Source organism: Salvelinus fontinalis, chromosome 22 (genome assembly GCF_029448725.1).
Source record: "Salvelinus fontinalis isolate EN_2023a chromosome 22, ASM2944872v1, whole genome shotgun sequence".
Lineage (NCBI taxonomy): Eukaryota > Metazoa > Chordata > Actinopteri > Salmoniformes > Salmonidae > Salvelinus > Salvelinus fontinalis.
In genome coordinates this window covers 2,388,302-2,408,949 of record NC_074686.1, presented here as the reverse complement: position 1 = coordinate 2,408,949, position 20,648 = coordinate 2,388,302, and the positions used below count along the sequence as shown (strand labels likewise).

Genomic DNA, 20,648 nt, shown 5'->3' with positions numbered 1-20,648 from the left:
GCCTTCTCATTCTTAGTGCTTGGCTTTTATAAATTTTTTCCTTTACATAACGTCATCACCCCATTTGCTTTGTTACATAGTTTCCATTCTCTTATTGGCTCAGATATCGGGGCATAGATTCTATTGGTGGCGTGACATGCATACCATTTAGCTAATGTTCCTGTCCAAAGGTCTTTACAAGTTCAGACCTACATTATCAACATATGCTTAACTTGTGTGCGTGTCCAGTAGCCTTCACAAGACCAGTCACGTCTTGTTAGTTTACCTTGCCTCATCTACACAGATTCTGCTTACGTTCTGTTCTTCACATGTCCAATGGTCAATTCGATGTTGATCTAGCTTGGACACTCACATTGGTTTAGCCTTCATTCTGCTTACATATGTCTAATATTTAAGTTTATATTGATTATTCTTTCTACTTCAAAGAGAACAGTATAGGTTACTGAAAATCATCCGATGACTGGAAAATCTCCAACACACGTAATGAGGGAAATGAAAACCAGGTGTGTGGGAAAACAAGACAAAACAAATGAAAAATGGATAGGCGATGGCTAGAAGACCGGCGACGTCGCCCGCCGAACACCGCCCGAACAAGGAGAGGCACCGACTTCGGCAGAAGTCGTGACAACACCTTATGGAACAACGGGGACTGTGAAGCCACACAAACATTAGCACAGCCACATGCATACACACACACACACCACACACACACACAATAACATACTCACTATACATACACATGGATTTAGTAGTGTAGATATGTGGTAGTGGTGGAGTAGGGGCCTGAGGGCACACAGTGTGTTGTGAAATGTATTGTAATGTTTTAAAATTGTATAAACTGCTTTGGCAGCAACTAATGGGGATCCATAATACATTTAAATACAAATGGGCATGATATTGCATTACATTTTTGCTATAACAGCCTCTTCTCTTCTGGGAAGGCTTTCCACTAGATGTTGGAACATTGCTGCGGGGACTTGCTTCCATTCAGCCACAAGATCATTAGTGAGGTTGGGCACTGATGTTGGCCGATTAGGCCTGGTTCGCAGTCGGTGTTCCAATTCATCCTGAAGGTGTTAGATGGAGTTGAGGTCAGGACTCTGTGCAGGCCAGTCTAGTTAATCCACACCGATCTCGACAACCCATTTCTGTATGGACCTCACTTTGTGAATGGGGGCATTGTCATCCTGAAACAGGAAAGGGCTTTCCCCAAAACCTTGCCATAAAATTGGAATCACAGAATCATCTAGAATGTCATTGTATGCTGTAGGGTTAATATTTCCCTTCACTGGAACTAAGGGACCTAGCCTGAACTAGGGCTGGGTGATATGGCCAAAATATCACATCACAGTATTACAATTTTTTATAGAACATTCTCAATACATACATTCTAATTGACTTCAATGGGTCTTTATTCATTCCGATGGTTTTATACTGTTCAATTCAACCAAAAATAATTACATTTCTTCCTTTTCTGCACTCATTTGAGATCAATTCCACACTGCCACGTAGGGCTGCATGATATGTGCAAACAATCTAGACTTGTGATTTAGAGCAAAACACTTGGTTGAATTGTTGGAATCATGGCAATAGAATGACTATTCTAATTCTATAGTTAGAATATAATAGTGGGCACTTTGAATACAGTGTTTGACGTGACAACGAATGAAAATGCCATGGAAGAGTTATTGTGACAGGGTAGGAACCAAAGTGTTGACATGTGTTTCCTAAGGGACCCTATAATGTGTTTCCTAAGGGACCCAATACTCTTGGGCTGCAGTCCAAACACTTAAAAGACAGACCCTCGTCCACTTATGCCCTTAGGGTATTCCCTGTCGCCATCTTGGAGGGCGGTCCAAATGATTAGCCAAGCAAGGGAAGTTTGCAATGTAAGCCCCTCCTCTCTCGTTTTTAGTCGGCTTTGTGAGTGTACAATTATGTTCACTGTGGGGCCTGAAACTCCCCATAATTAAATTCACGACGATTGTACATCCGCTAGGAAAAGTCAGCGAAAACTTAAAAACAACATCAATGGAGAAGTCAACATACAAGTGTAAGTATAAACAAATGCAAATAAGTTCGAAATTGTGCTACTAATGCATATGACGGCACAAACACGTCTCGTAAAAAGTAAATATGTTTTTGTTTGGTTCTTTTGGAATCTTTTGGAAATTGTAGAAATAAAACATTTTCCTTCTTCAGAAGTTCCAGCTAGGCAGGCTAACGTTAGTTAGCTAATTAATTTGCTAGCTACCCTACATTAGGCGTATATTAATAATTATATATTTAATATAAGTAGACATGCACTCATAATTGACTGTGGCGCATATAAAGCACCCACAATCATCGCGGAATGAATGAGTGACGAATTTCCGGCCAAGGGTGGTCCATTTAAAAATAATTTCTTCCTCCCTTGCCCTGCAAGTGTATACTCGTGAGACGTCATGATATACGTCTTCAGAAGTGTCCACTTATTTAAGGGCTGGGGGGATAGGGTGTCTTTAAGTGTTTGGACCGCAGCCTTTGGCTACATTGAATGTTTTTTCTTAGCCACTTCAAACAGCTGACATATTCTTGCTTTGAGTATTCCTCTTTGATTTAGAAGAAACTGTTGCACAAATGTACGTCTACACCATCACTGGTATGATCAGGCTGTATAGCTAGTTACGTTTGCTCTTGACTCAGCACATATATTAGCTAGCTAGCGATTAGAATTAGCAATTAGCATTAGCGGTTTACAAAATGTAGGCTCAACTTGCTAAGAAAAATCAAACTAGCTGTTTGCAGATGTAACAAACCCAAACTAATAGTGCAATTATAGAACACAAGTGGATTTATATTAAGAAGCAAAGGGAAAACAGCATCGTAGTCATCAACATTGTTGCATGTGCTGCATTGACGATGCAGAGACTGAACGCAAGTGTTTAGTGGTCAAGGAACAACACATGCGCTCCTTGAGTGACAGGGCGTGAGGCTAGGTCTTATGTGTTAAGTGGCTTGGAGAGAGAGCACAGAGAGATGACTTAAGTAGGGAAGTAAACTATAAAAATGGAAGTTACACACGGCGTATCACATTTAACAAACCAAACATTAAAATACTGTTATATAAAAACTCAAACCGCCCAGACCTAGACCGATCCATGAAAAACAGCCCCAGACCATTATCCCTCCTCCACCAAACTTTACAGTTGGTGATATGCATTGGGGTAGGTAGCCTTATTCTAAAAGTGATTTAAAAAAAAATACAAATCCTCAGCAATCTACACACAATACCCCATAATGACAAAGCAAAAACAGGTTTTTAAAAATGTTTGCAAATATACTAAAAATAAAAAACTGAAATACCTTACTTAAATAGGTATTCAGACCCTTTGCTATGAGACTCGAAATTGAGCTCAGGGGCATGCTGTTTCCGTTGATCATCCTTGAATTGTTTTTACAACTTGATTGGAGTCCACCTGTGGTAAATTAAATTCATACGACATGATTTGGAAAGGTCCACACCTTTCTTTATAAGGTCCCACAGTTGACAATGCATGTCAGAGCATAAACCAAGCCATGAGGTCGAAGGAATTGTCTGTATTGCTCTGAGACAGGATTGCGTCGAGGCACAGATCTGGGGAAAGGTACCAAAAATTCTCTGCAGCATTGAAGTTCCCCAAGAACACATTGGCCTCCATCATTCTTAAATGGAAGAAGTTTGGAACCACCAAGACAATTCCTAGAGCTGGCTGCCTGGCCAAACTGAGCAATCGGGGGAGAAGGGTCTTGATCAGGGAGGTGACCAAGAACCCAATAGTCACTTTGACAGAGCTCTAGAGTTCCACTGCGGAGATGGGAGAACCTTCCAGAAGGACAACAATCTCTGCAGCACTCCAACAATGAGACCATTATGGTTGTGCCTTTTACTCCTCTGTAAAAGGCACATGACAGCCCGCTTGGAGTTTGCCAAAAGACACCTAAAGACTCTCAGACCATGAGAAACAAAATTATCTGGTCTGATGAAACTAAGATTCACCTCTTTGACCTGAATGCCAAGCGTCACGTCTGGAGGAAACCTGGCACTATCCCTACGGTGAAGCATGGTGGTGGCAGCATCATGCTGTGGGGATGTTTTTCAGCGGCAGGGACTGGGAGACTAGTCAGGATTGAGGGAAAGATGAACGGAGCAAAGTACAGAGAGATCCTTGATGAAAACCTGCTCCAGAGCACTCAGGACCTCAGACTGGGGTGAATGTTCACTATCCAACAGGACAACGACCCTAAGCACACAGCCAAGACAACGCAAGAGTGGCTTCGGGACAAGTCTCTGAATGTCCTTAAGTGGCCCAGCCGGAACCCTGACTTGAACCAGATTGAACATCTCTGGAGAGATCTGAAAATAGCTGTGCAGCAACGCTCCCCATCCAACCTGACAGAGCTTGAGAGGATCTGCAGAGAGGAAATGGGAGAAACTCCCAAATTACAGTTGTGCCAAGCTTGTAGCATCATACCCAAGAATACTTGAGGCTCTAATCACTGCCAAAGATTCTTCAACAAAGTACTGAGTAAAGGGTCTGAATACCTATGTAAATAAGGTATTTCTGTATTTTTAATTTGCAAAACATTTTAAAAAACAACTGTTTTCGTGTTGTCATTATGGGGTATTGTGTGTATATTGATGAGGATAGTTTTTTATTTAATCAATTTTAGAATACGACTAAGGTAATAAAATGTGGAAAACGTAAAGGGGTCTGAATACTTTCCGAAGACACTGTATATAGTATATATTGCACTATTTTATGGCTGGTTATGACACCTACATAAGAGTGTCAAAACAAACAAAACCTACCACACAAGGCAAAACATTCCATTATACCAGTGGTTCCCAACCTTGTTCGGTTAATGTACCACCAAGTATATTTTGCTCTGCCTGGAGTACCCCTGAAGTACCCCCTCATGTGCATTTTACCAGTAAGCCTATGGTCTCGTGAGTCTTTTCAAGTACCCCCTGTGGATGGGCCAATTACCCCTTGTTGGGAAACACTGCATTACAACACAGCCTACATGTCAACAGGCTATGGTCATATAACTTTTTTTTAAATTCACCATATTAAATTATCATTGTAATTGCACACACATTGATGTTAAACATGCAGCTACCCCAGTGCTCTGTCGCTGATGATTGGGATGAGTACAGGAGCAGATTTTAGGAACAGGACACCCTCTTTATGACTGATGACTGATATAAAGGCATGTATGTGATAGGCCTCTCTGGCTTGTGTGATTATGATGGTCATACACTTTATGACACTGTCAAGAAGCATTATTGTCTTAGTCCAATTACAGTGACACGGGATGGTCATAATGCTTCAGGACAGTGTCATAAAGTGTATTTTCCACAAGTTATTTAAAATATGATTAAAAAAACATGAGTGTAAAAACAACAAAAAAGGATTTAAGAAACCAACTTTAAAACTAAAGGAAACTTCTTGGGAGGGAAAAACGAATTTGAATAAATTTGGGTTTTGACACTTATGTAATGTAGGTGTCATAACAGCCATAAAATAACGCAATATATGTCACAAAAGTGTAAATATTTGGTTCATGACAGTGTTATGACAGGTTATGACAAGTTATGTCAGCTGTTATGACATATTATTGCATAGTTAAGAGGTGTCATAATGTGTTATGACACTGGTTGTCAAGTAAAGTGTTACCAAGTATTGTGTAACAATACCAGAGGGCCAATGCGAGTGTACCCATGAGTTTACCAGTCAAATTGCCAGGGTTAGAGGTTTCAAGCCAGGTCTATTCATTCTATTTCGGTGTGTGCTGCTGCTGCATTGTGGGGGGCATTGCCTAGGCAACCAACGTGTCCTTTGCTAGTTTCTTGTTTCAGCAAGGAGCAACAAAGCATCATCACGTTGTTAAGAGCATGTTACCGTAGAAACCGACTCAACTGCACAAATGCCCCCCCGTCCTGTCTTTAATTTTCATGGCAGTCTTCATCCGTAACCGTCAGTTACACGGTTATACTGTAACACGCGCTGCTGTTGACATTGACAGCTTTAGATCCCATGCTTCTTGTGTGCCATTGCCTTGAGAACATACACATCATAGAGTATATGAATGTTATGTGATGCAGTTTTTAGACTGCAGAACGTCCCTAGTCCCCCGGAAATCATATTTGTCTCCAGCTCTCTACGGGGATCCAGTCTTTTGGGTTCAATAGATAGGTCTATCACCGATGTCTGTGAGAGGTTTTGCATGATATTATGTAAACTATGGTGTGATCTTGGAAGGTGTCAGAAGCAGAGGGGGCTGGGTGCGCTTAGGGCACATGGGCTAGCTATGGGGTAGAGGATGAGATGACTTTGTTATTGCTAGGGAGGTTGGCTGCCAGCTTCGCCCCCACCCCTTGTTACCCCCTGGCCTTGAATGAACAGGGTTGGGAACGGCTTATCCCAAATGAGTCTCTATGCATGCCCCCCCTTCTGATGCTCTCACACTCCAGGTGACGTTATGGTCCCCAGGTCGTGAGCCCCCCCCATTTAGAGTCCCCCTCCTCTCCCTCTCTGTTAGGGACAGTCAGGACCTTGCTGTCACCCCCCCCCCCCCCCCCCCCCCCCCCCCCCCATCGGCAGCTGTGTTCTGTGGGTAACTGGGCATGACCAACCAGCTCTCAGGGGGGTTATTTTGGACCGGAGTAGCCGCAGCAGCAGGTTGCATAATGTGTTTTGAAATTGTTATGAGCGGAATAAACCAGCTCTGATTCTGAACACGTGTGCTTAACTTACCCACACCGTGGACTCAACACATGCAATGCATACCAAACACACGCTGCCTGACACACATACAATAAACAGCTTTACATGCTCACAAGCATGCTAACAGATTTCCGCAGGCACTGTGCCTATTTTAAGAGGCTTTGAAGTGGTAATGAACCTGGAATGATCAACATTTCTCAGGTGTAAACATTGGCTTAGTATAGCCTTGGCCTATTTGATGCCTTGTATCCATCACAATGAACAGTCAACAACAGTAGCAATGCAGCCCACTGAGCCAAGCCCAGCATCATTACTCCAGCACTCCTAGCCCGCTATCAAACCCCTTTATTTATTTCTTGGCTCACCTTTGAGTGTGCAAAGCTGTCATCAAGGCAAAGGGTGGCTACTTTGAAGAATGTAAAATATAGCACCACAAACGATTATGTTAGGTCACCGCAAAATCACAGAAAGACACAGCCATTTTCCCAGCCAAAGACAGGAGTCACAAAAAGCAGAAATAGAGATAAAATTAATCACTAACCTTTGATGATCTTCATCAGATGACACTCATAAAACTTCATGTTACACAATACATATATGTTTTGTTCAATAAAGTTCATATTTATATTCAAAAACCTCAGTTTACATTTGCGCCATGTTCAGAAATGCCTCCAAAATATCAGGAGAAATTGCAGAGCCACATCAAATAACAGAAATACTCATCATAAACTTTGATGAAAGATACATGTTTTACATAGAATTAAAGATACACTTGAAGCGCGTTCACTAAAAGCTGACAAAATGTCAAAAAGTTCCATAACAGTCAGTAGAAACATGTGAAACGATGTATTGAATCAATCTTTAGGATGTTTTTAACATAAATCTTCAATAAAGTTCCAACCGGAGAATTCCATTGTCTTCAGAAGTGCGATGGAACAGAGCTCCCTCTCATGTGAACGCGCATGGTCAGAGCATGGTCAGCTCATGGTAGACCTTACTCATTCCCGTCTCCTTCGGCCCCACTTCACAGTAGAAGCATCAGACAAGGTTCTTCAGACAGTTGACATCCAGTGGAAGCCGTAGGAAGTGCAAACTAACCCATATCCCACTGTGTATTCGATAGGCGATGAGTTGAAAACCTACAAACCTCAGATTTTCCACTTCCTGGTTGGATTTTTTTCTCAGGTTTTTGCCTGCCATATGAGTTCTGTTATACTCACAGACATCATTCAAACAGTTTTAGAAACTTCAGAATGTTTTCTATCCAATACTCATACAAATATGCATATATTAGCAACTGGGACTGAGGAGCATGCAGTTTACTATGGGCACCTCTGGGCACCTTTTCATCCATGCTACTCAATACTGCCCCTGCAGCCATAAGAAGTTAACACTTTTTTGGTTACTACATGATTCTATATGTGTTACTGCATAGTTTTGATGTCTTCACTATTATTCTACAATGTAGAAACTAGTAAAAATAATGAAAAACCGTGGAATGAGTAGGTGTGTCCAAACTTTTGACTGGTACTGTATGTAGTAGCTAATGAGATTGAAGGCTCAGTTCAAGAGGGGTTTGTATGGTTCAGTGGAGAGAGAAAGGTCGGAGCAAATGAGACCCCAATGCCAGAGAGATGTGCTCTGTGCATATCACGTGTGTTTAACATCCTCACCTATTGAATCAGCTCTCTCTGCTGCTTAGCAGCAGTACTTATCTGTGTTTAGTGGGATATCTCAATGCCTCCTTCAATGGAGGAGCTGTTGCATTTGAAGCCCTCAAATACACTATCCTTTTCAAAATATGTTTCAAATTTCTGATGGTATTTTACAATACCTGAATATACATTTTTTTTTAGCTGTTTATGACCCTAGGGTGGCAACACTTAAATGATAAGTTATTTCAATGGGCTTTCTCCATTATGATTGTTTTATACTGTTCAATAAAACTTCAACCAAAAGTGTATCTCATTTGAGATAATTTCCACACTGCCACGTAGGGCTGCACGATATGGGCAAAAAAATCGAGGCCTTATTTATTTACTATTTATTCCAATTGCAATTTAGATAAAAACACTTGGGTGAACTGTTCGAGTCATGGAAATATAATGATTATTCAAATTCTATAGTTAGAATGTAATATTGTGCCTGGGAGGCGTTTATAGAATTAGGAATTAGAATACTAATGGGATCTCTTTGTATGTGTTATTGTTACAGGGTAGGAACCAAAGTGTTGGTCAGTGTTTCCCAGAGGAGTGGGACCCTATAATCTTTGGCTACATTTAATGTTTTCTTTTACTTCATGTAGCTAACATATTGATGCTTCGCCTATTCCTCTCTGATTTAGAAGATACTGTTGCACATTTAGGCCTACACCAGGCTGGTATCAGGCTGTATTAGCTAGCTTTGTTTGCTCTGAATTAGTACAATTATTAGCTAGCTAGCTAGCCAGCTAACTAGCGATTAGCATAAGTGGCTAACACAATTTGTTAGCTAACACAAGTTGCTAAGAAAATACAAAATAGCTGTTTGCAGACAGTAAGATACACAAACGAATAGTGTAATTATAGAACGCTTGTGGATTTATATTAAGAATCAAAGCTGAAAGCAGCATCGTTGTCATCAATATATTGTTGACCATGCAGACCGAAGAGTGAACCAAAGACAATACAGTAACTCTCTGTGAACAGTGGTAAATGATCTCGTGGTCGAGCAACAACAAGTGCTCTCCTTGAGTGACAGGAGGCGGGGATTGGTGAGAGAGAGGGAGAGGGATGACCCAAGTAGTGGAGTAAACTACACTGCTCAAAAAAATAAAGGGAACACTTAAATAACACAATGTAACTCCAAGTCAATCACACTTCTGTGAAATCAAACTGTCCACGTAGGAAGCAACACTGATTGACAATAAATTTCACATGCTGTTGTGCAAATGGAATAGACTAAAGGTGGAAATTATAGGCAATTAGCAAGACACCCCCCAAAACAGGAGTGATTCTGCAGGTGGTGACCACAGACCACTTCTCAGTTCCTATGCTTCCTGGCTGATGTTTTGGTCACTTTTGAATGCTGGCGGTGCTCTCACTCTAGTGGTAGCATGCGACGGAGTCTACAACCCACACAAGTGGCTCAGGTAGTGCAGTTCATCCAGGATGGCACATCAATGTGAACTGTGGCAAAAAGGTTTGCTGTGTCTGTCAGCGTAGTGTCCAGAGCATGGAGGCCCTACCAGGAGACAGGCCAGTACATCAGGAGACGTGGAGGAGGCCGTAGGAGGGCAACAACCCAGCAGCAGGACCGGTACCTCCGCCTTAGTGCAAGGAGGTGCACTGCCAGAGCCCTGCAAAATGACCTCCAGCAGGCCACAAATGTGCAGGCCACAAATGTGAAGTCCACGATCATCGCCTTTGTTTTGTTGAAGTTGAGTGAGAGGTTGTTTTCCAGGCACCAAATCACACTTCCAGAGCCCTAAGCTCCTCTCTGTAGCAGGGATGCAAACAGCGAAATTCGCCGTTTTGAATCCAAAATAGGTGACCTATGTGATTCATGTAGATCCGTTGAGAAAAGTTTTTTTTTGGGGGGGGGGGGGGGCTTTGGATCGCTACTGGCTGTAAGGGAAGGAGTGATGAGCGTTTGGAGCAATACTGTCTGTATCCAAGGCTCAGCCAATCATCCACATAACAGAATGCAGCACGCGACTGATTAAAGAAGAGACAACTAATGTGCTAGTTACATCATCAGCGCGTGCGCTGGAAAGACCGCGGGAGAGTGGAAAGGCAGTTTGCGCGTCCCCTGAACGATAACGGAGAGGTCGGTGAGAAGGTGATGAAGCGTACTTCATGGGCTGTAACCGAAAAACAACTGACATTTGGAAAGTTTGAGGTGAGGGAGAAACTGTGTTGGAACAAATATTGTTAGCATTATTAAGTAACGTTATCTTGCTAGCTGGATCGAATTCTCCGTTAGATAGCCAGAGAAATGTTGAGCAACATTAGCCAACTTAACTGATAAAATATTTGAGTTTATGGTGTGAAAATATGGTGGCTAATAAAGTCAGACAGCTAACATTAGGTACCTAACGTTACAATATCAGGTGCGCTAACCTAACCAATTCGCTATAGTTAACTGATGATGTAACTAGCACACTGGCTGTCTCTTCGTTATACGACTCCTTGCCGTTCTTCAAGTTATAACGTGTTAGTTTCTTACGGGACCCATGTTAACTAGCTAACTACTAACGTTATCTGTGAACTGATGTTTTCCCTCTAAAGTATCTGGTTAATTTTCAGAATAAGAGAATTAGGTGAAAATGAGGCGTTGCTTGTTAGTGGATTCAGGGATGAAGTGTAGATGTAGCTGGGCCACTACTAACGTTATCTGTGAACTGATGTTTTCCCTCTAAAGTATCTGGTTAATTTTCAGAATAAGAGAATTAGGTGAAAATGAGGCGTTGCTTGTTAAGCAAGTGGATTCAGGGATGAAGTGTAGATGTAGCTGGGCCTGGCTTAAACTTGATGTCACCATAGAGGTGAAAGGAACACCACACACTGTCCTTCTTTCTCACTTTTCCAATACAGTGGATAAAAAGGGTTATGCCAGGTGTACTCTCTGCCTGAAAGAGATCAATTATGCCAACAAATGGTATCATGCTCTGCTGGCACATTGTAGAACAGTTGTCCATAGGCACGTGCACAATGTAATAATGTGTAGCCCAAAGATATTGCTTTTGTTGTGTTGAACTTGACAGTAACACGTGTGAGTGAGGGGGGTATTTAATTTTCTACTCAGTGAACTATTTTTGCACACATGTAGCCTTGTGCACTTGATCGATGTCTACTATAGTGGCCACTATAATAGAGCAACAATAGAATGCCTGTTAGTTTCATTCTATTTCTACTTTAAGATGTTTTTTTCCCCAAGTGCAATATTTAGATGTGTGGTCACAAGCATTCTATTATAATATTATAAAGGCTGTCATGGCTAACTGCAATATTAGTGTATTGTTTTTTTATCAAGACTTGAGTGTCATTTGCATTTTTTGCTATGAGTTAGGTTCACATGAACCACTTTTTATTTTACACACAGAGACTGATCATGTAGATCATATTCTTTGTTGTTTAATTAGTTAAAACCTGCATTTCCCCCTAGCAGGAATTGTGTCACCTTTTTGGGCCCTCGCCAGTTTGTATCCCTGCTGTAGGCTGTCTCATTATCGTTGGTAATCAAGCCTACTACTGTTGTGTCGTCTGCAAACGTGATGATTGATTTGGAGGCGTGCTTGGCCACGCAGTCATGGGTGAACAGGGAGTACAAGAGGGGGCTGAGCACGCACCATTGTGGGGCCCCAGTGTTGAGGATCAGCAGAGTGGATGGGTTGTTTCCTACCTTCACCACCTGGGGGCAGTCCGTCAGGAGGTCCAGGACCCAGTTGCACAGGGTGAGGTTCAGACCCATGGCCTCAAGCTCAATGATGAGCTAGGAGGGTACTATGGTGTTTAATGCTGAGCTATAGTCAATAAACAGCATTCTTACAGATGGCGATTGCATCGTCTGTGGATCTATTGGGGCGGTAAGCAAATTGAAGTGGGTCTAGGGTGGCAGGTAAGGTGGAGGTGATATGAACCTTGACTAGTCTCTCAAAGCACTTCATGATGACAGAGTTGAGTGCTATGGGCGATAGTCATTTAGTTCAAGGTAAAAACCCAAACCAATCCTTGCATCAATACCGGTATTAGGGTAAAATACGGTATATCTGGACAGCACTCCTGGTTTTACAGAAATAAAAGCCAAAACACTAGAGAATTGTAATAGCAGTCTCTCTCCATGCTGTTTACCTCACAAGACCTAGCCCGCCCCCTGTCACTCATGGAGCGCATTTGTTGTTGCTTGACCACGAGACACTTTCGTTCAGTCTGCATGGTCAATGCAGCACATGCAACAATGTTGATAACAACAATGTTATTTCCACTTTGCGTGTTAATATAAATCCACAAGCATTCTATAATAACACTTAGTTTGTTTCATACATCTGCAAATCATATCAACATCAGCAAACAGCTAGTTTGTGTTTTCTTAGCAAGTTGTTACTAAATCATGTTAGCCACTAATGCTAATCGCTACTTAGCTGGCTAAGTGTACTGAGTCAGCTATGTAGGTCCCCTAGAAAACACTGACCAACACTTTGGTTCCTACCCTGTAACAATAACTCTGGCATTATAATAATTATTATATTATAATAATCATTCTATTTCCATGATTCCAACATTTTACCCAAGTGTTTTGATCTAAATCACAACCACTGCACTGCCAGCCAGGCAGAACCTCCCTTGTTTAAAGCCAATTTATGGTCAATCTCGAGAGTGTACTGTCCGTACATCATTTACCGCGTCGCGGCCTCTGCAGAAGTGAGCACATTCATACTTGCGCTTCGCAGAGCTGTTGTGAAGGAAGTTGCCAAGGAAGTGAGTTTGTGTTTATACAGGATGTGCACCCCTACCTACCCAATCATGTGAATGCAGAGCTATAGGGAGCCCTCCGCATTGTTAAAACATTTAGGAGGCTCATGGCAATGCGGTACGGAGCTTGATTTGGCCTCCGCACGCCTCCGGAGGCTTTGCAATTGCGTCACACCATCCGTACCGCGCCTCCGGACCTTATTGCCTGATCAAGCATAAATCGGCTTTTACCTGCACTGCCAGCCAGGCAGAACCTCTCCTGTTTCACTGGACTGCAAGCCCACCAGTCAAACATAACCTCCCCTGTTCCACTGGACTGCCAGCCAGCTAGGCCATACAGAGTGCAGCTTGCGTTATTGAAGCCCCAACATGATTGGTGTAACTCCCACAGTTCAAAGTCAGATGCTGAGCACTGCTGATTGTGCTGGTTAAAGGTAGATTTAGCAATGCATGAAGTAAACGGAAATATCGGTTCGAATTCAGCAACAACTAAGACCGTTGGAGCATGAGGCTAACTCCACTGTTTTGGTCCTGTAGCTATCACGTTGTAGCTGCGTGAAGCGCACCCGTGCACATGCGCAGATACTCTGTGTGGCTGTGTGAGAGCAGTGTTGCATCGCGCTCATCTGAATATCTGCGCTGCTGCTCATACCAACATCGCTGAGTCTGTTTAATATTATATTATTTTAAAGCCCATCTAGGTAATGATGTGTGCAACTCCCACAGTTCAAAGTCAGTTGCTGAGCATTGCTGACAGTGCCGGTTAATATTATATTATTTCAAAGTCCATCGAAGGACTGATGCTGCAAATTTGGGCAAGCTTAAAGGACCGTTTAAAAAAAAAAAAGTTTGACAAAATCTCTATTTTTGATGAAAGCACGCATTTGCTTGTGGACTAAAAAGTATTGCTCAAATCCAACAAAACAGAATATAAAATACTGAAATTACACAATTTCATGTGTACAACATCTGCATCACTGTATTATAGTTTTGCAGTTTTTAAAAGGACGTTATTTTGTGTTTTTGGAGCTTTGTTCATGTTTTCTGCATCCCCACATTCTGCCAAATGAGCCTGAGGAGGTCTATCGCTGGTCGGGTAAGTTTTTCAGAACCAAGTGAAATCACATAAAAAGTGTCTGTACACTTCTATAGCATGCCATTTACATTCCAAAGTAGAGATTGTCCTTTAAGCATGATGGTGCAATGCCCTGATTGTTGATAGGCCTAACTCAATGTGTCAATGTTTGAAACTTTATTATTAAATTGCCCCATTTCTGGGACGGCATTTTGCATCAGTACATTTATGATAAAAGAATACATCTACTTACTTACTGTTGCCAAACTGTCATTTATGTTACCTTATGCTAACACTGTTCCAGTACAGGTCCATGAGAAATAATTAAAGCAGATATGTGACCCACCACCTGGATTCAGTCCTACTGTATGTAGTACTGTAGCAGAATTTGAAGCTCAGAGCTAAAAAAATATCTTATACACTGCAGTTGTATGGTAGCGTACTAAACAACCAAAAGGTTTCAAGATTAAAGACTGGTTTATACTACTTCTATCGACATGTCTGTATACAGTTGTCGCAGTGACATTATGGACATTCTATTGTCGTCTAACATCAAACTTGTTCTTGTCGTTATAAAAAAGTATAAACACAAAAGCAGTCTGGTGGTCCAAAATAGCATAACTGGTGTATTTTAACACCAATAAACCCATTTGTTTCAAAATGTATCTAGCAAACCAGGCAACTAATATCAACTTTCTAAACAATATTTTGCTTAGTTTCTAGCTTGTTATCTAGCTAACGTTAAGTTAGCTGGCTAGCCATTTCAAATAATGACCTTATCATATAACTGGCAATGTCTTAACTTTAGCAAATTTGTAATCATGATTACAGGACAATAAACTCACAACAAGATCATTATTTACAAGTTAAGGGTGAGCTAATTACAGAAAATATCTTACGGTTGTGAGTGTGATTAAATAAAAGCAGGGCATTCTACTGGAGAATTTTAGAACTTGGACACTGTCTCGTTAGCCTAACGTTATGTTTTATTTTTACATTACAGCCTCCGTTAAACACACAATATCAAATAAAATCTATGTTTATTTGTCACATGCACAGGATACAGAAGGTGTAAACGGTACAGTGAGATGGTTACTTGCATAGTGGGGTCTTTTGTTTAAACATGTAGTTAGCTATCTAGCTAAATAATGAACCATAATCCCAACTCATAACGTTACTATCCTGCATGAATCTACAGGTAGCTAAAGCTAGCCAACTAGGTTCAATGTTAGCTAGCTAGCTAACATTAGGCTATAACTCGCAATGCAAATTGCTCTGAGATATGAATGATATTACTACACAGATCATACATGTAACATTAGCTAGCAAGCCAGCCAGCTTAAGTTAGCTAGCTAACACTACGCTTTAACTTGCAGTGAAAACAACTTTCTAACAAAATTTGAAATGTAGAATATCTAAAAATGTAGCTAACAAGACTCTCTTACACGTATACATGGATGAACGCTTCTCTCGCTCTGTCACGGATGCCATGGTTGCCCTTAGTTTGAAGATGTAATCTGGAGACAGGTGTTTCATACAACAGCTTTTTGTGTGTTCTCTTTTCGACTCCATCCGCATATTTGCAATCAAACACCTGAATTTTCTCCTTATCTATCATACTCTGCTTCCACTGAACATTTCACTGATTTCAAAACTCTGCCCTCCAGAAAGTGGAGAGCATTAGCAACACATTTGCAGTTCTTTGTGATATCGTTCAAAAATATGCGTTAGAAAGGATTACCTACACATACTGAGCAACTCATGTTATAGACGGAAAAGTGCTACATGGCAGACCAATCCGAACTCATCTCTCGGCATATCCAGCCCATCCATTATCTCAGCCAATCGTGGCTAGCGGGGAGGTTCCTCTCTTTTTCCGTGGCTAAACCAAGTAGGATCGTAATTTAACAATTTTATTTGTATTTACAGATGGCATACAAGTTTGTTATTAAGGCACATGAAAGTTCACATGTTCCAGAAGGCATTTATGCCAAAAAACGCATTCTGTAAGTAAAAAAATAGGATTACGTTCAAATGCCTCTCCTGTGAACAAGTCACATATAGGCCTAACCCCCTAGTGTAGGGGTATTCAAATCTTACCCTATAAGTTCCGGAGCTTGCTGGTTTTCTGTTCTACCTGATAATTAGTTAATGACACCCACCTTGTGTCCCAGGTCTAAATCAGTTCCTGATTAGAGAGGATTTTCTTTTTTAAGCAGTAGAACTGGCTTCAATGTCCAGATTTGGATTGGAGGGCCCTAGTGTACCTCACAACAAAGATCTCCTGGAACATGCTTGTGATAAAGTACCCTTACCTTTCCTTCAGAGGATGGAAAAATATGAATCTCTAGCCTCGTATGACCATCCTGATCTCACGAGTGTACGGTATTCTGTTTTGCTGCACGGATTCTGTTAAATGAAGCAAAACAAGAGTGCAGTGGTCAGGATGGGGGATCAGGCTAACATTTCCTAGCCCAGGTGAAGGAATACTGTCAAATAGGCCTAATCCCGAAGACAATACATAATAATAGACTGATAATCCTGAAATCAAATCAAACACACTGAAATGCTTTGTGTCACAGCAGCTTGTTCTCTGCAAAGGCACCAAAAGCTGTTGTTCCTGTTGTTCTTTGAATATCAGACAAATATCCATCTTGTTGGTAATTTCGGTGGTACCTATACTAATGGCTGGAGGTGCTGTGATACCAGTCTGGTGGTCTTATAAAGTCGTTTTTATACGCCTCTGGCTCAGTCGCTGTTTCAACTGTCAGTTTATTGGTCCATTTAAGGCCTAACATTTCATTCCATCTCTTTTAGGGTCTGGACGAGGAGGCCATCATTGACCTCGGGAAGACCAGCTCCACCACCAACACCAACTATGAGACGGAAGACCTGGAGAGTAAGTCTCGTCTAGACTTCTTCCCTGGTCTATACAGCCCTACCAATTTACTGTACCTTTGTGTATGTCTATGCATGTGTGTTAATTTCTGTGTGCAATGTGTTTGAGAAATGGTGTGCCAGTTGAATTGGCTAAATTCAGTCAATTGCATTGAATTGAAATGGATTTGAACTCAACCCTGGTTCCAGTCAGCCTCTGTGAATGTACCAGTTTGTGTACCTGCCTTTATTACTGTTGTGTCTAGATGCCTGTTTTTCTGTCTCTGTGTGGATGATTCCTGTCCACATTATAGGCCTAGATACGTGCTGTGAATAGAAAGGACAGGTGTTGCTGGTTTTGTTACTCAGGGGGCCTTGGCAGATTAAAGCCAGCCCCAGCCTGGCTCTCCTCACCTGCAGCTTTCCAGAAGGGTATGTTCATTAGCCAGACAAACATGAGCCCACTGACATATGGCAAATGTAATTGAGCTTAACTGTCGTGTACACCTTTATTCAAGTCCAGCTGGATACTCTGTGTTGCTGGTTGGAATATCCGGCTATATAAAAAAAAAAATCCCAAATTAGCGTCAAGCTTTGGTTTAAATTTCAAAAGGACTTCCAATGGTATGATATGCTATCCCGGTGGGCAAAACTGGATGAAATGATGTCATTGCAACCAGATACTGGGTATGACATAATTTCAAACAGTTTTGCCTGCTGGGATAGTATCAGCTGTGATATTGTAGTCGTATCGCATGAAAGTACTGTGCATATGACACGGTGGTGTCTGACACAGTGGTGTCTCCTTATAACCCAAACATTCTCTGCCTATCACTTTGATTAGCCGCAAATCTGGCCTCTTATTATCTGGCCTGTCAAGGTAACAAAGCTAGCATTCTCTCTCTGAGCAGTACATTCCAGGGGATTTCAAACACGACCTGTGATTATCTCTAATGGGTACTGAGAACGCCTACCAATCACCTGCCTAGTTCCCCAGGCAGAAATAGGCTGCATGTTTCATTGGAGCTTGCAGTAAAGTACATGGTATGGTTGACTAAGAGACTACTAAATGGTCAGTAGACTGTCTATGGTCATACAAAACAGTATGATGAGTAACCTTTTATTAGAGTGTCACGTTCTGACCTTAGTCCCTTTGTTATGTCTTTATTTTAGTTTGGTCAGGGCATGAGTTGGGGTGGGCATTCTATGTTGTTTTTTCATTGTGTTTTGTGGGTGATTATTTTCTGTGCTGGTTTTTGTTTCACCGTACAGGAGTGTTCGTTTGTCGGTTTATTGTTTTTGTTCAGTGTTCATTATTTGTATTAAAACAATATGGACACTTACAACGCTGCGCATTGGTCCTCCTCTTCTTATAACCACGACAAGCGTTACACAGAGGTCAATGTGTATGTCATGAAATGAATGACTACTTTCAATTTATGTAGGAAAATCTAAATAAACAAAAACTGAGATACAAGGTTTTTCCAGGAAGTGGGCGATATTTGAGTTACAATTATTTTAGACACAGAGCTGGCAGCGAGCCAGTTGTTATTGAAACCAATCCTCTGTGGTCCTTCTCCTGGGAACGAGGCAGAGACAGGAGAGGGTTTTAAAGCAAGTGTCATTGCGGCTCACGTCTGAAGAATGTAGCTAGCAAATAACATCATTACCAGATGTACTGTATTCCCCATGCCTGTGTCTGTTCTCTCTCTCTCTCTCTGTAGTTTGCCATTTTCTCTCTCTCTCTCTCTCTCTCTCTCTCTCTCTCTCTCTCTCTCTCTCTCTCTCTCTCTCTCTCTCTCTCTCTCTCTCTCTCTCTCTCTCTCTCTCTCTCTCTCTCTCCTTTCCCCTGTTTTGTTTCTTGTATTTTTGTCTCTCTCCATTCCTCTCCAACACTATATCCCTCTCTCTATTGCCCTTCTCTTTTTCTTTGTATATCCATCTGTTAGACTCATGTCTTTCTCTTATCTTTGCCTTCTCCCCTTCTCTTATGTCTTGTTTTCATCAGCTCTCCCAGAGTATCTCAAATCAAAGTAGAATGTCTCATCCTCCCAAAACGTCTATTGGCACAGAAAACTAGGACATTTGCATTTCAGAGCAAGAATCCAACAAACAGGGAAAATAAACAAATATGAAAAAAGTGATGGTATTTTTTCCTGTCTAAGTAGGTTATTCACAGGAAATGGAGCCTGGTAACCTGTAAATCTCTCTCTGGTTTGGTGTTGTGTGTCTCAGGCCACAGGGCGGTCTATGTCGGGGTCCATGTGCCGCTGGGCCGGGCGAGCAAACGCAGGCACCACCGCAGAGGCCACAAACACCACCGCAAGAGGCGGGAGCGGGAGGAGGACCGCGAGGAGGAGGACCCCACTTATGGTAACTAACTTCTACCTTAAAGTCCAGTTAAAAGCATCAGCTGACTGTTATAAATGTTAGTAGAGGTGCTGACTAAAGGAATAGTAAACTTCAGACACTTTATAGGCTGACAGAAATTGCTGACAACAATTTAATAGGTTAACAATTTTCATCCATTAAATTGTTGGGAGCATATATAGAATGTGCGATTTTCTTTCTTTCTTTCTTTCTTTCTTTCTTTGTTTTTACGCAACAAACCTCTACCTTCCTTGATGCCCTTTTTGCATCTCCTCATGCAATTGAATAAATGTGTGGTGGAACATATGGCTAAATAGACTTAAATCTATGTTGTTACCCTACATACAACAAGGCTATCATGGGGTAATTTGGAAAAAGAGTCAGGGCTTTTAGTGTCGCGCTAATGTACCGGTAGACATAATCATAATGTATTGGAATCGTGTCAACGCAAAACTCCCACCACAAATTCAGCTTTTGTCCCCAAATGATTTGTAACAATTTACTTTATTTATTGACATTTCTTAATTTTCACAAGCATCCTCCCCAAAAAAATGACAACTAAGATAATGCCCCTTTTACCCCCCTTCCCACACAGAACATCGCTCCCCTCAACACATACACAGAACTTGCTACATGAGAGTGCAGCATACAGATCCCTACCCTGCCCATCCCACAACCCCCCCCCCCCCCCCCCCCCCCCCCCCACCCAGTATTGGCCTCAATTATGTACAAAATAACAAGACAGAGTGTCCTCAAAATCAAATAATAGCAAATAAATTAGTCAACACAAATACAATATACACTCACCGGCCAGTTTATTATGTACACCCGTCTAGTACTGGGTCGGACCCACCTTTGCCTCCAAAACAGCCTGATACAAGGTGTCGGAAATGTTTGTTGCTTGGTATCAAGGGACTTAAAGTGTGCCAGGAAAACCTTCCCCACACTAGTACACCACCGCCACCAGCCTGTACCGTTGAGACCAGGCAGTATGGGTCCATGGACTCATGCTGTTTACGCCAAATCCTGACTCTGCCATCAGCATGACGCAACAGCATTCGTCGGACCAGGCAATGTTTTTCCACTACTTATTTGTCCATTGTTAGTGATCGTGTGCCCACTGCA

At 41.7% G+C, this 20,648-nt stretch overlaps 1 protein-coding gene across 7 annotated transcripts in view; it reads left to right on the top strand.

Moving 5' to 3' along the window:
- LOC129819544 (sodium bicarbonate cotransporter 3-like) overlaps positions 1-20,648 on the top strand; it is a 68,700-nt gene that overhangs the window by 3,227 nt on the left and 44,825 nt on the right. For all 7 annotated transcript variants that reach the window (XM_055875891.1, XM_055875888.1, XM_055875889.1 and 4 more), the window contains exons 2-3: positions 17,094-17,175; positions 19,389-19,526. In XM_055875891.1, coding sequence (XP_055731866.1) covers positions 17,094-17,175; positions 19,389-19,526 — 220 coding nt within the window. The remainder of the gene's footprint in view (positions 1-17,093; positions 17,176-19,388; positions 19,527-20,648) is intronic.